This window comes from Gorilla gorilla, chromosome 1 (assembly GCF_029281585.2).
Source record: "Gorilla gorilla gorilla isolate KB3781 chromosome 1, NHGRI_mGorGor1-v2.1_pri, whole genome shotgun sequence".
In the NCBI taxonomy this organism is placed as follows: Eukaryota; Metazoa; Chordata; class Mammalia; order Primates; family Hominidae; genus Gorilla; species Gorilla gorilla.
In genome coordinates, this window is record NC_073224.2 from 227,380,068 (window position 1) to 227,394,004 (window position 13,937).

The 13,937-nt window shown below is 43.8% G+C and overlaps 1 protein-coding gene across 1 annotated transcript; it reads left to right on the forward strand.

Annotated features, from left to right (window-relative positions):
- Positions 1–863: 863 nt before the first annotated feature.
- LOC101145725 (PRAME family member 1-like) lies at positions 864–3,629 on the forward strand. The gene is made up of 3 exons (XM_004024685.5): positions 864–1,150; positions 1,547–2,125; positions 3,071–3,629. The coding sequence occupies exons 1-3, from the start codon at positions 864–866 to the stop codon at positions 3,627–3,629; spliced, it is 1,425 nt and encodes a 474-aa protein (XP_004024734.5).
- The last annotated feature ends 10,308 nt before the right edge of the window (positions 3,630–13,937 follow it).

Consider the following 13,937-nt stretch of genomic DNA (forward strand, 5'->3'; position numbering starts at 1 on the left):
GAAACTCTGCCTCTGGGCTTCAAGTGATTCTCCTTCCTCTGCCTCCGGAGTAGCTAGGATTACAGTCATGTATGACCACACCCGGCTAATATTTAAATTAATTAATTTATCAATTTGTTTATTTTTGAGTCAGAGTCCAACTCTGTCACCCAGGCTGGAGTGCAGTGGTGCGATCTCGGCTCACTGCAACCTCTGCCTTCTGTAGTCAAATGATTCTTAATTTTTTCATATTTAGTAGAGACATGGTTTCATTATGTAGGTCAGGCTATTCTCAAACTCCTGACCTCAAGTGATCTGCCTGCCTTGGCCTCCAGCAGTGTTGGGATTACAGACATGAGCCACAGCAGCCAGTCCATTTCTGGTAGAAAATTTTCAAAATAAAAAATAATGGCATCGATTTTAGGGAGTCCCTTTAGCATTCTCCCAGCATGTTTATGGTGTAAACTGAGAATGTAGGCTGTCTGGGGCCACAGGACACTCTCATTCTCATTGTTTTAGGGTGGTAAGTGACAAGAAATTTTTCCTCAAAGCGGTGGAGCTTGGCTTTAAGGATCCTCAGTGGCACTGTCCGGTGTCTCCGGGATTCAGTGGAGCAATGGATGAAAATTAATGGGCCAGTGGTCTCTTTGACCCCTCCTTCCTTGGTGTTTGGAACACATTCTTCCTGGTACCTGTAGAAGCAGAAGTATAGATTTGAAGCCACCAAGCGCAGAGTGGAATTGGGGTAAAGTGGTAATTTTTCTACCTCTACCAGAACAATGATAGTGGTCCTAGGAGAAGATGAGGGGATTGTGTTTGCCCTGAGAGTGATACATTTTCCCTGGATTTGTCTTCTAGAGATTTTTCCTTACAGATCCATCAGGATGAGCATCCAGGTCCCACCCAGACTCCTGGAGCTGGTGGTGCAGAGCCTGCTGAGAGACCAGGCCTTGGCCATCTCTGCCATGGAGGAGCTGCCCAGGGTGCTCTATCTCCCACTCTTCATGGAGGCCTTCAGCAGGAGACACTTCCAGACTCTGATGGTGATGGTCCAGGCCTGGCCCTTCATCTGCCTCCCTCTGGGATCACTGATGAAGACGCTTCATCTGGAGACCTTAAAAGCATTGCTGGAAGGGCTTCATATGCTGCTTACACAGAAGGATCACCCCAGGTGAGGTGACCCAGGAGGGCTGGTAGATAGGACTCAGGTGTCCAGGGAAAGAACAGCAGGGTCAGGCAGAGAAGTAACCCAAGTGTGGCCCAGGGTCTTCTGGTGGTGCTGGTGAGGAAGCTCAGGGAGGCTTTGGCCATTGTCCAGATCCTCAGAGAAAGGATTGCTCACCATACAGGGTCCGCTATGGGAACAGAAACCTGCCTTTTCTCAGTGGAAGGTAAAGGGAATAGAAGTGGGGACCAGTCAGAATCAAAAGAGAAAAGGGATCGAGAAAAGACAAAGAGAACAGGGAGCACTGAGGACACGAGCAGCTGATTTATGGGATGACAATGAAAGCAAAGGTCAGGGATTTGTCCTTCTAAATTCTGAGCCTCTCCCTTACTTTACCCACAGGAGGTGGAAACTTCAAGTGCTGGATTTGCGGGATGTTGATGAGAATTTCTGGGCCATATGGTCTGGATCCAGGGCCCTGTCCTGCTCCCCAGAGGCCATGAGTAAGAGGCAGACAGCAGAGGACTGTCCAAGGATGGGAGAGCACCAGCCCTTAAAGGTGTTCATAGACATCTGCCTCAAGGAAATACCCGAGGATGAATGCCTGAGATACCTCTTTCAGTGGGTTTACCAAAGGAGAGGTTTAGTACACCTGTGCTGTAGTAAGCTGGTCAATTATCTAACGCCGATTAAATATCTCAGAAAGTCATTGAAAATAATATACCTGAATAGTATTCAGGAGCTGGAAATTCGCAACATGTCCTGGCCATGTCTGATAAGAAAGCTTCATTGTTACCTGAAGGAGATGAAGAATCTTCACAAACTTGTTTTCTCCAGGTGCCATCCTTACACGTCAGACAATGAACTCGAGGGACGGTTAGTTGCCAAATTCAGATCTGTGTTCCTCAGGCTGGAACACCTCCAGTTGCTTAAAATAAAATTGATCACCTTCTTCAGTGGGCACCTGGAACAACTGATCAGGTGAGAAAGGATCGTGCACTTTGTATGCAGACCACAGCACAGCCTTGTTTTGTTACAGCAAACACTAGAAGGTGTGTACTGTGTGCCAGCCAGTGGCAAATTCACAGTGAAGGGGACATCAGAATGTCAACACATTGTCCCATTCAGTGTTCCATGTCCTGGAGTGGCTATCACAGGATCACTGCAATAAGGGCAGAGGGGTCACGTGGGGTAGAAGCTAGAGAGGGACATCATGTACAAGCTAGTTAGTGGGGGGTTTCAGCTCTACTGGGGGTGCAATGTGTGAATTTCTTGTTACAAAGTGTGTTTCAAGTTGATATGATGTCAAAGAGATAACAGAGGAGGGTATGAAAGGAGGGAAACATATCAAACCTGTGCATTTCACAATAGAAGGTCTGTCCTCACCAGCTTAGTGATCACGAATGATCCTGTCTCTAATTCCGTCTGTAAAAGGTTGTTTTGAACTCCAGGAAAGGTGATTGACATGGGAAATGCATGCTTCCAGGATGGAGGTGAGGGAGTAGGCATCATAGTGGTAAAAAGTGACAGTTGGTTTGCAGATGCAGGCATGACAGGGAGCCCTTGCTGGCAGGTAGCCCTAGCTGATGTCCCTAGACCTTGCTCAGTTGAGTTCTTCGTGCACATCTCCCACTGGATACCTGTGGCCCAGAGATGAAGTTTTCTGCTAAAAGATGAAAAAAAAGGATTTAGAGATTTTATGGCCTTGACCCAATCACAGAAGCAATGGTGAAAGGGCTGAGGCTAAAATGGGATTGTCCCTGAATGATCAGGGTCCTCATTATGCAGCAACTTGCATGAGGACCATCATCAGATGATGGGAACAAACTTGTGTTTGTTTGACGCAGGCATTTTCCTTGAGGCTATTCCCCAGTACCTTCATCTAACTGGTACCATTGCCCAGAACTAACTTCTTGATCTCCACAGGTGCCTCCAGAACCCCTTGGAGAACTTGGAGTTAACTTGTGGCTACCTATTGGAAGAGGATGTGAAGTGTCTCTCCCAGTACCCAAGGCTCGGTTACCTAAAGCATCTGAATCTCAGCTACGTGCTGCTGTTCCACATCAGTCTTGAACCCCTCGGAGCTCTGCTGGAGAAGATTGCTGCCTCTCTCGAGACCCTCGTGTTGGAGGGCTGTCAGATCCACTACTCCCAACTCAGTGCCATCCTGCCTGGCCTGAGCCACTGCTCCCAGCTCACCACCTTCTACTTTGGCAGAAATTGCATGTCTATGGACGCCCTGAAGGACCTGCTGCGCCACACCAGTGGGCTGAGCAAGTTAAGCCTGGAGACGTATCCTGCCCCTGAGGAGAGTTTGAATTCCTTGGTTCCTGTGAATTGGGAGATCTTCACCCCACTTCGGGCTGAGCTGATGTGTACACTGAGGGAAGTCAGGCAGCCCAAGAGGATCTTCATTGGCCCCACCCCCTGCCCTTCCTGTGGCTCATCACCGTCTGAGGAACTGGAGCTCCATCTTTGCTGCTAGGGAAGGCGTGCCTAGTGTGGTAGAGAAATTCAAAGTTCTCTTCCAGGCACTTGGACTCTAAAATCTAGTATGTAGGTGCAAGTTTGTTTTCTTTTTTCTTATCTCCTTTTTTAATAATTCCAAAATTTTTATTAAAGGAAGTTTGAGACAGGGTTTCGCTGTGTTGCTCCAGCTGGTCTCAAACCGCTGGGCTTATGGGATCCTCCTGCCTCAGCTTCCTAAAATGCTGGGATTACTGGCATGAGTGACTGTGTCCAGGCCACATGCAACTTAAAGGAAGCACAGGCAAGTGCTCAGTGTGAGGGAAAAAACATAACAGCAGGGGGAAAGGCTGGAGGAAAATGTTGAGGTGACATCAATGAGACCTTCAGGAGCCCATTTCCTACAGAGTCAGAAAGAGAAGCTAAAGTTCTACGGTGATGAGAATGTTATCCCTGCAAGAATGTTCACCAAGGAATATCAGCAATAAAGAGCACCTGAATGAAAACTTTTAACCTGTTGTAGGAATTTGTACATCAGAAATCTCTAGTTATTGAGTTACTGATGGAAAAATACTAATTTGTCTGTGATTGAGTTTCAGCTGTAGAACATCAAAGCAGCCAAATAAATTTAGATCATTTTGAGTATTTTCCACCCACTCTTGTCCTTTGTTTTTTGTTTTGTTTTGTTTTGGAGACAAAATCTGTTTGTCGTTTAGGCTGGAGTGCAGTGGTACAATCTGTGCTCACTGCAATCCTTTCCTTCAGGGCTCAAGTGATTCTCATGCCTCAACCACTCAAATAGCTGGGACTGCAGGCAAGTTCCACCAAGCCTGGGTGATTTTTGTATTTTTAATAGAGACGGGGTTTTTCCATGTTGATCAGCCTGGTCACAAGATTCTGGCTTTGAGTGATCCACCAACCTTGGCCTCCCAAAGTGCTGGGAAAACAGGTGTACAGATGATCTCCACCCATTCTTTACTACTCTTCAGTCATCAGTTTTTTTCTTACTTTTTTGCCTGTAGGGAGCAGCTCGGTCGGGTGCAAAGGGATGGGCAGAGGGGCCCCAAGGAGAAGATAGGGATGGGGTGGTGCCCTGCTTGCACAAGATGTGTGGATGCCAGGCCCAGAAGGCAGAGCTGGGGCCATCCATCAGTGGGCCAGGGTGGGAAGCTGAAATGGCACCTGCTTCAAGGACCTGGCCAGCTATCTGGCCACTGTGCCCATTCTGTTAACAGTGTCAAGCTCCCGGGTCTTGAAGGGCGGTTCTATGTGGATCCACCCCAGGCTGTGTTTCCAAGATCTGCCCTCCAATAGGGTTTACCATGGAGCCTGATTACCGGGCCTGGAGACCATGAGCCACCCCTGGAGTCACCCCCTTGGCAAGGTCTTGAGCCAGGCCTGTGCTCCACATCCCTGAGGCAGCCAGCTGTGCCACCCACACCCTCTCATGGCAAAATGGAACCTGGTCCCAGGTCTGGAGTCTCCACCACAGCCTTGACCTCACTGCCCACTGCCTGCTGCTAGCCTTCAAGCTCCTGGACGAAAGTGCAGTTGGGGCTCGTTAAACCACACCCAGGAGCATTGGGTTTCTTTGTGCAGGGTTGGCCAGAGCTGCTGTGAACCTGCATGTCACCTGTCACCTCTGTGGGGAAACACAGAGAGAGGGCACAGCCAAGGCTGCATACACTTCGGAGTTGATGGGAGCCTGTGACAAGAGGGAGTCCTGGTCCTCCCCAGTTGGCAGGACAGTAGCTCCAAAGGTGCAACTGAGGCTGTCCAGGTCACAGTTACCAACTGAGGTCCCTCAGTGCAGTCGAGGGCCCAGGAGGTTCCCCCCTTCTCCTGTAGCTTCAGAGTGTCTGCTCCCACTGCCTGGTCTCTCATGGCACCTGTGCTAATTTTGGGGTGTGGTTGTGGTCCAGCCTGGATGCTGTCGCAGCCCAGGCAGGTGTGTGCACACTCAGGTCAGTGCTGATGCAGCGTCCCATGGCTGCCTTGAACCCTCTGGACTTTGGGCCTTGATGAGTGTAGGAGGGAGGCTGAGAAGGGGTTGTAGACAGATCAGCACTGGTCTTTGGATGCTCCTTGGTACAAGTGATCTGGGCAACATGGTTGGTGGTGGGAGGCAGACAGAATCCTGGACAGGAAGTTGAGGGTCACTGGTGAGGCTCCACCTTCTGACCAAGGAGGGCTAAAGCCCATGGGCTAGGCCACCAGTCCTATGGACCAGAGTGGGAACATGTGTTGCCTTTTCTGTGCCTGCTCATGGCCACCTATGACCCAATCAGCACATACTTTCTCCCGTCTGATGCTGAAAAAAGCCCCAGACTTAGGGAGAACATCAGGAAGACCTGTGGCAGAGAGGAACTACCCACTACTGGGATGATTTTCCTGCAGAGACAAGCAACACATTCTGGGTCCTTTTCTCTGCTGAGAGCTGTAGAGATGATGAGATGACGTTCCTGCAGAGAGTAGCAACCCACTCCAGGGCTTCCTCTCTACTGAGAGCTGTGGTGATGATGGAATAACCTGCCAGGAGAGAGGGGTCACCCACCCCAGGGCCTCCTCTCTGCTCAGAGCTGAACACTCATCAGGATACCCTGGCTGCAGAAAGAAGCTACCCACTGTGGGTCTCTGAGTTGTTCTATTGCCCAATAAAGCTTGTCTTTATCTCTCTCACCCTCCACTTGTCTGCATAATTCATTGTTCCTGGTCGCAGGACAAGAACTTGAGACTCGCCTAATGGTGGGACTAAAAGAGCAATAACACAAACAAAGCTGAAACAGAGCCCTTGCTCACCAAGTTGTAGGTGAAGAGCAAAAGGGAAGAGCTACTACTCTTCCAGGAGCCCAGACATGGGAGTTTCCTGAGCCAGGGCTGTAACTTCCTTTTGGGGGTTCTGTGGTTCCTGGCATTTCCAAGCTTTCAGTGCTGGTGTCACTGTGTATTCTGGTGACAACCATGGAAGCTGCTTGTGTTGTGCCTGGTTCATTTGCAGCCTTGAAGAAATCTGGCACCTATGCTGGCACCTGGAGCTGCCTGCCCCACCACTGCAGCAGCAGCCAGTGATTGTCCAAAGTGGCCAGACCCCCTGCTCACTCACACACACCTCACCACTCCAGCCCTGACCCTCCCTTAATAGGCATGTTATCCAGGCCTGAAACATGAGCCAAGTGTAATCTACCAGGCTGAGTGGGTAGAATGAACCCAGTGAACCCCATCAAAACTCCGGCAAAGGTACCCCAATCCACAGAGATTTCTGGCCAGAAAAGTCACAATCCAAGGACTCCAGAAGAGAAAATTACTTAAACACAAAGAAAGACAATAAGAAAATGATGGAAGAGAGAAGTCTCTAAACAACCAGAAAACAAGAAATGAAATTGGAGTACTAAGCCTTTATCAATAAAAACAATGAATATAATTTATCTCAATTCTGCAAGTGAAAGGCATAGGGTCTTTGAATGAGTACAAATATAAGACCCTACTACATGCTGTTTTCTGGAAACTCACTTCACCTATAAGGATACATGTAGATGGAAAGTGAAGGGGTAGAATAAGATATTCCATGCAACTGGAAACCAAAAAAACAGCAAGAGTATCTACACTTAAAACAGGTAAAATAGATGTCAAATCTCAGAATGTAGTCAGGTAAAACAGAATACAAATCTAAGCTTGTAAAATAATAGACTGCACTCACACAAACTATGCATAGAAAGAACATACATCAAAATAGTAAAAGCCAAAAATGACAAATCCATATGCAACATCATATTGAATGAAGAAATGTTGAAAGTATTCCCACTAAGAACTACAAGCAGAAAAAAATGCTCACTTTATCCACTTGTAATCAACATAGAACTGAAAATTTTTATCAGAGCAATCTGGAAAGCAAAAGAAATAAATGACATTTAAATTGGAAAGAAGGAAGTGAAACTACCTGTGTTTGCCAATGATATGATCATATGTGCTTAGAAAACCTGAAAGATTCCACCAAAAGACTCGTAGATGAGATAAATGAATTCACTTAAGTCTCGGGTACAAAATCTGTATGTACAAATCAGTAACACTCTTTTATACCAACAACAAGCAAGCTGAGAATCAATTCAAGAACTCCATCCCTTTACAATAGTTGCAAAACAACAACAACAAAAACAACCTAGGAATACACTTAACCATTAGGTAAAGGATCTCTACAAGGAGAACTACAAGACACTGCTGAAAAAAATCATAGATGACAAAAAAGAAGAAAAACATCCCATGCTCATGGATTGACAGACACAATATCGTGAAAATGACCACACTGCCCAAAGCAATCTAAAAATTGCAAACATCAAACATCAATCTAAAAACATCAGTCTAAAAATTGCATACACCAAAATACAAACATAATTTTCGCAGGATTACAAAAGAATCCTAAAATTCATATGAAGCCAAAAAAAGAGGCTGAAAAGCCAAAGCAATCCTAAGCAAAATGAACAAATATGGAGGCATCACATTACCTGACTTCAATTTATATGGTAAGGCAATAGTAAGCAAAACTGCATGGTGCCAGTATGAAGGTCGAGATATAGACCAATGGAACAGAATAGAGAACCCAGAAATAAAGCCACATACTTACAATCTGGCGGTAGGACTGCTGCTTCTCAGTTTGTGCTGAGTGATGCCCTTTGGGGATATGGGGCCAAAGTTACTGGATTTTTTCCCCCAAGAAAAACCAGAGAGTGAATTGTGATATCCTGTTTGATTTTTAGACTCTGCCCATTGCCATAGTGCCTAATTAGGTCATCTCCAGGTGCCCAGAGACTCAATCACCAGCTGGTGTCCACATTCTTGTCACCGCTGCAAGAAAGAGTTTAGGAAGCAGGCAGAGTGAAGCAAAAGGCAAGAGGTGTCTACTGCAAAGCAAAGGAACACACTCAAGAGAGGGCTTTTTCAGGAGAGCGAGTCGTGTATGAGGTAGTTTGGGTTTCTAATTTTATAGGACCTCTAAGGAGAGGTTGAAATAATCATCAGGATTTTAAGAAAAAATGGTGAAGTTTTCTTAGAACTGAGGTGTCACTTATTATTTATTTATTTATTTATTTATTTATTTATTTATTTATTTATTTATTTATATTTTGAGATGGAGTTTCTCTCTTGTTGCCCAGGCTGAAGTGTAATGGTGTGATCTTGGCTCACTGCAGCCTCACCTCCTGGGTTCAAGCAATTCTCCTGCCTCAGCCACTGGAGTAGCTGGGATTACAGACATGCACCACCACACTCAGCTAATTTTGCACTTTTCGTAGAGACGAGATTTCTCCATGTTGGTCACGGTGGTCTCAAACTCCCGACCTCAGGTTACCCACCTGCCTCGGGCTCCCAAAGTGTTGGGATTACAGGCAAGAGCCACTGCACCTGGCTAGGTGTCACCTGTTTTTATTCTAAATATGTGCATGCTCAGAACCTTCCTGGCACTGGTGTGTGACAGTGTCATAATGAGTGTATAATTAGGACTGGGTTAGGTCACGGGTCAAACCCAGTGCCATAACCGACCAATTTAGTGTCAGCCAGCTTAGCCCCTTCCTGCTGGTTCAGATCTTATTGGTCAAGGCTTATCCTTGTTCTTGTAGCTAATTTTACAAGCTCTTTTCTTGCTGCTATATGAAATCACTGCTTGATGTTTTCCTGCTTCTCCTGTGACCAGCCAGCTTTCCTATTTTATGGGTGTCCTTTCCTTTCCTTTCCTTTCCTTTCCTTTCCTTTCCTTTCCTTTCCTTTCCTTTCCTTTCCTTTCCTTTCCTTTCCCTTCCTTTCCTTTCCTCTTTCTTTCTTTCTTTCTTTCTTTCTTTCTTTCTTTCTTTCTTTCTTTCTTTCTTTCTTTCTTTCTTCTTTAAGTTCTGGGATACATGTGCAGAATGTGCAGTTTTTTTACATAGGTATACACACGCCATGGTGGTTTGCTGCACCCATCAACCCATCATCTACATTAGGTATTTCTCCCAATGCTACCCCTACCCTAGCCCTCCACACCCTGAGAGGTCCTGATGCATGATGTTCCCCTATCTGTGTCCATGAGTTCTCATTGTTCAACTCCCACTAATGAGTAAGAACGTGGTGTTTTGGTTTACTGTTCCTGTGTTAGTTTGCTGAGAATGATGGTTTCTCGCTTCATCCATGTGTCTGCAAAGGACATGAACTTGTTATTTTATGGTTGCATAGTATTCCATGGTGTATATGGGCCACATTTGCTTTATCCTGTCTATCATTGATGGGCATTTGGGTTGGTTCCAATTCTTTGCTGTTGTGAATGGTGCTGCAATAAACATACGTGTGCATGTGTCTTTATAGTAGAATGATTTATAATCCTTTGGGTATATACCCAGTAATGGGATTGCTGGAGCAAATGATATTTCTGGTTCTAGATCCTTGAGGAATTGCCACACTGTCTTCCACAATGGTTGAACTAATTTACACTCCCACCAACAGTGTCAAAGCATTGCTACTGCTCCACATCCTTTCCAGCATCTGTTGTTTCCTGACTTTTTAATGATCACCATTCTAACCGGCATGAGATGGTATCTCATTGTGGTTTTGATTTGCATTTCTCTAATGCAAATCAAATGACCAGTGATGATGAGCATTTTTTCATATGTTTGTTGGCTGGATAAATATTTTTATTGAGAATTGTCTGTTCTTATCCTTCACCCACTTTTTGATGGGGTTGTTTGTTTTTTTCTTTTAAATTTGTTTAAGTTCCTTGTAGATTCTGGATATTACCCATTTGTCTGATGGTTAGATTGCAAAAATTTTCTCCCATTCTGTAGGTTGCCTGTTGATTATGATGATAGTTTCTTTTGCTGTGCATAAGCTCTTTATTTTAATTAGATCCCATTTGTCAATTTTGGCTTTTGTTGCCATTGGTTTTGGTGTTCTAGCCATGAAGTCTTTGCCCACGCCTATGTCCTGAATGGTATTGCCTAGGTTTTTTCTATGGTTTTTATGGTTTTAGGTCTTACATTTAAGTCTTTAATCCATCTGAGTTAATTTTTGTAGAAGGTGAAAGGAAGTGGTTCAGTTTCAGTTTTCTGCATATGGCTACCCAGTTTTCCCAACACCATTTATTAAATAGGGAATCCTTTCCCCATTGGTTGTTTTTGTCAGGTTTGTCAAGGATCAGATGGTTGTAGGTGTGTGGCATTATTTCTGAGTCCTCTGTTCTGTTCCATTGGTCTACATATCTGTTTTGATAACTGTACCATGTTGTTTTGGTTACTGTAGCCTTGTAGTATAGTTTGAAGTCAGGCAGCATGATGCCTCCAGCTTTGTTCTTTTTGCTTAGGATTGTCTTGTGTATACAGGTTCTTTTTTGTTTCCATATGAAGTTTTAAGTAGTTTTTTCTGATTCTGTGAAGAAACTCAATGATACCTTGATGGGGTTAGCATTGAATCTATAAATTACTTTGGGCAGTATGGCCATTTTCATGATACTGATTCTTCAGACCCATGAGCATGGAATGTTTTTCCATTTGTTTGTGTCCTCTCTTATTTCCTTGAGCAGTGGTTTGTAGTTCCCCTTGAAGAGGTCCTTCACATCCCTTGTAAGTTGGATTCCTAAGTATTTTATTTTATCTTAGCAATTGTGAATGGGAGTTCACTTATGATTGGCTCTCCGTTTGTGTATTGTTGGTGTATAGGAAGGCTTGTGATTTTTGCACGTTGATTTTGTGTCCTGAGATTTTGTTGAAGTTGCTTATCAGCTTAAGGAGATTTTGGGCTGAGACGATGGGGTTTTCTAAATATACAATCATGTCATCTGCAAACAGGGACAATTTGACTTCCTCTTTTCCTAATTGAATACCTTTTATTTGTTTCTCCTTCTTGATTGCCCTGGCCAGAACTTCCAACACTATGTTGAATAGGAGTGATGAGAGAAGACATCCCTGTCTTGTGCCAGTTTTCAAAGGGAATGCTTCCAGTTTTTGCCCATTCAGTATGATATTGGCTGTGGGTTTGTCATAAATAGCTCTTATTTTGAGATACATCCCATCTATACATAATTTATTGAGAGTTTTTAGCATGAAGGGCTGTTGAATTTTGCCAAAGGCCTTTTCTACGTCTATTGAGATAATCGTGTGGTTTTTATCTTTGGTTCTGTTTATATGCTGGATTATGTTTATTGATTTCTGTATGTTGAACCAGCTTTGCATCCCAGGGATGAAGCCCACTTGATCATGGTGGATAAGCTTTTTGATGTGCTGCTGGATTCGGTTTGCCAGTATTTTACTGAGGATTTTTGCATCAATGTTCATGAGGGATATTGGTCTAAAATTCTCTCTCTTTTTTTTTTAGTGTCTCTGTCAGGCTTTTGTATCAGGATGCTGGCCTCATGAAATGAGATAGGGAGGATTCCCTCTTTTTCTATTGATTGGAATAGTTTCAGAAGAATGATACCAGCTCCTCCTTGTACTTCTGGTAGAATTCAGCTGTGAATCCATCTTGTCCTGGACTTCATTGGTTGGTAGACTTTTAATTATTACCTCAATTGCAGAGCCTGTTATTGGTCTATTCAGGGATTCAACTTGTTCCTGGTTTAGTCTTGGGAGGGTGTATGTGTCGAGGAATTTATCCATTTCTTCTAGATATTCTAGTTTATTTGCATAGAGATGTTTATAGTATTCTCTGATGGTAGTTTGTATTTCTGTGGGATTGGTGGTGATATCCCCTTTATCATTTTTTATTGTGTTTATTTGATTCTTCTCTCTTTTCTTCTTTATTAGTCTTGCTGGCAGTCTATCAATTTTGTTGATCTTTTCAAAAAATCAGCTCCTGGATTCATTGATTATTTGAAGGGTTTTTTTGTGTCTCTAACTGCATCAGTTCTGCTCTGATCTTAGTTATTTCTTGCTTTCTGCTAGCTTTTGAATGTGTTTGCTCTTGCTTCTCTAGTCCTTTTAATTGTGATGTTAGGATGTCGATTTCAGATCTTTCCTGCTTTCTCTTGTGGGCATTTAGTGCTATAAGTTTCCCTCTACACACTGCTTTGAATGTGTCCCAGAGATTCTGGTATGTTGCATCTTTGTTCTCTTTGGTTTCAAAGAACATCTTTATTTCTGCCTTCATTTTGTTATGTACCCAGGAGTCATTCAGGAGCAGGTTGTTCTGTTTCTATGTAGTGGAGTGGTTTTCAGTGAGTTTCTTAATCCTGAGTTCTAGTTTGATTGCATTGTGGTCTGAGAGACAGTTTGTTATAATTTCTGTTCTTTTACATTTGCTGAGGAGTGCTTTACTTCCAAGTATGTGGTCAATTTTGGATTAAGTGTGATGTGGTGCTGAGAAGAATGTACATTCTGTTGATTTGGGGTGGAGAGTTCTGTAGATGGCTATTAGGTCTGCTTGGGGCAGAGCTGAGTTCAATTCCTGTATATCCTTGTTAACTTTTTGTCTCATTGATCTGTCTAATGTTGAAAGTGGTTTGTTAAAGTCTTCCATTATTATTGTGTGGGAGTCTAAGTCTCTTTGTAGGTCTCTAAGGACTTGCTTTATGAATCTGGGTGCTCCTGTATTGGGTGCATCTATATTTAGGATAGTTAGCTCTTCTTGTTGAATTGATCCCTTTACCATTATGTAGTGGCCTCTTTGTCTCTTTTTGTCTTTGTTGGTATAAAATCTGTTTTATCAGAGACTAGGATTGCAACCTCTGCCTTTTTTGTTTTCCATTTGCTTGGTAGATCTTCCTCCATCCCTTTACTTTGAGCCTATATGTGTCTCTGTACGTTAGATGAGTCTCCTGAATACAGCACACTGATGGGTCTTGACTCGTTATTCAATTTGCCAGTCTGTGTCTTTTAATTGGAACATTTAGCCCGTTTACATTTAAGGTTAATATTGTTATGTGTGAATTTGATCCTGTCATTATGATGTTAGCTGGTTATTTTGCTCATTAGTTGCTGCAGTTTCTTCCTAGTATCAATGGTCTTTACAATTTGGCATGGTTTTGCAGTGGCTTGTACCAGTTGTTCCTTTCCACGTTTAGTGCTTCCTTCGGGAGCTCTTGTAGGGCAGGCCTGGTGGTGACAAAATCTCTCAGCATTTGCTTGTCTGTAAAGGAATTTATTTCTCCTTCGCTTATGAAGCTTAGTTTGGCTGGATATGAAATTCTGGGTTGAAAATTCTTTTCTTTAAGAATGTGTTAGCCCCCACTCTCTTCTGGCTTGTAGAGTTTCTGCCAATAGATCCTCTGTTAGTCTGATGGGCTTCCCTTTGTGGGTAACCTGATCTTTCTCTCTGGCTGCCCTTAACATTTTTTCCTTATTTCAACTTCGGTGAATCTGACAATTATGTGTCTTGG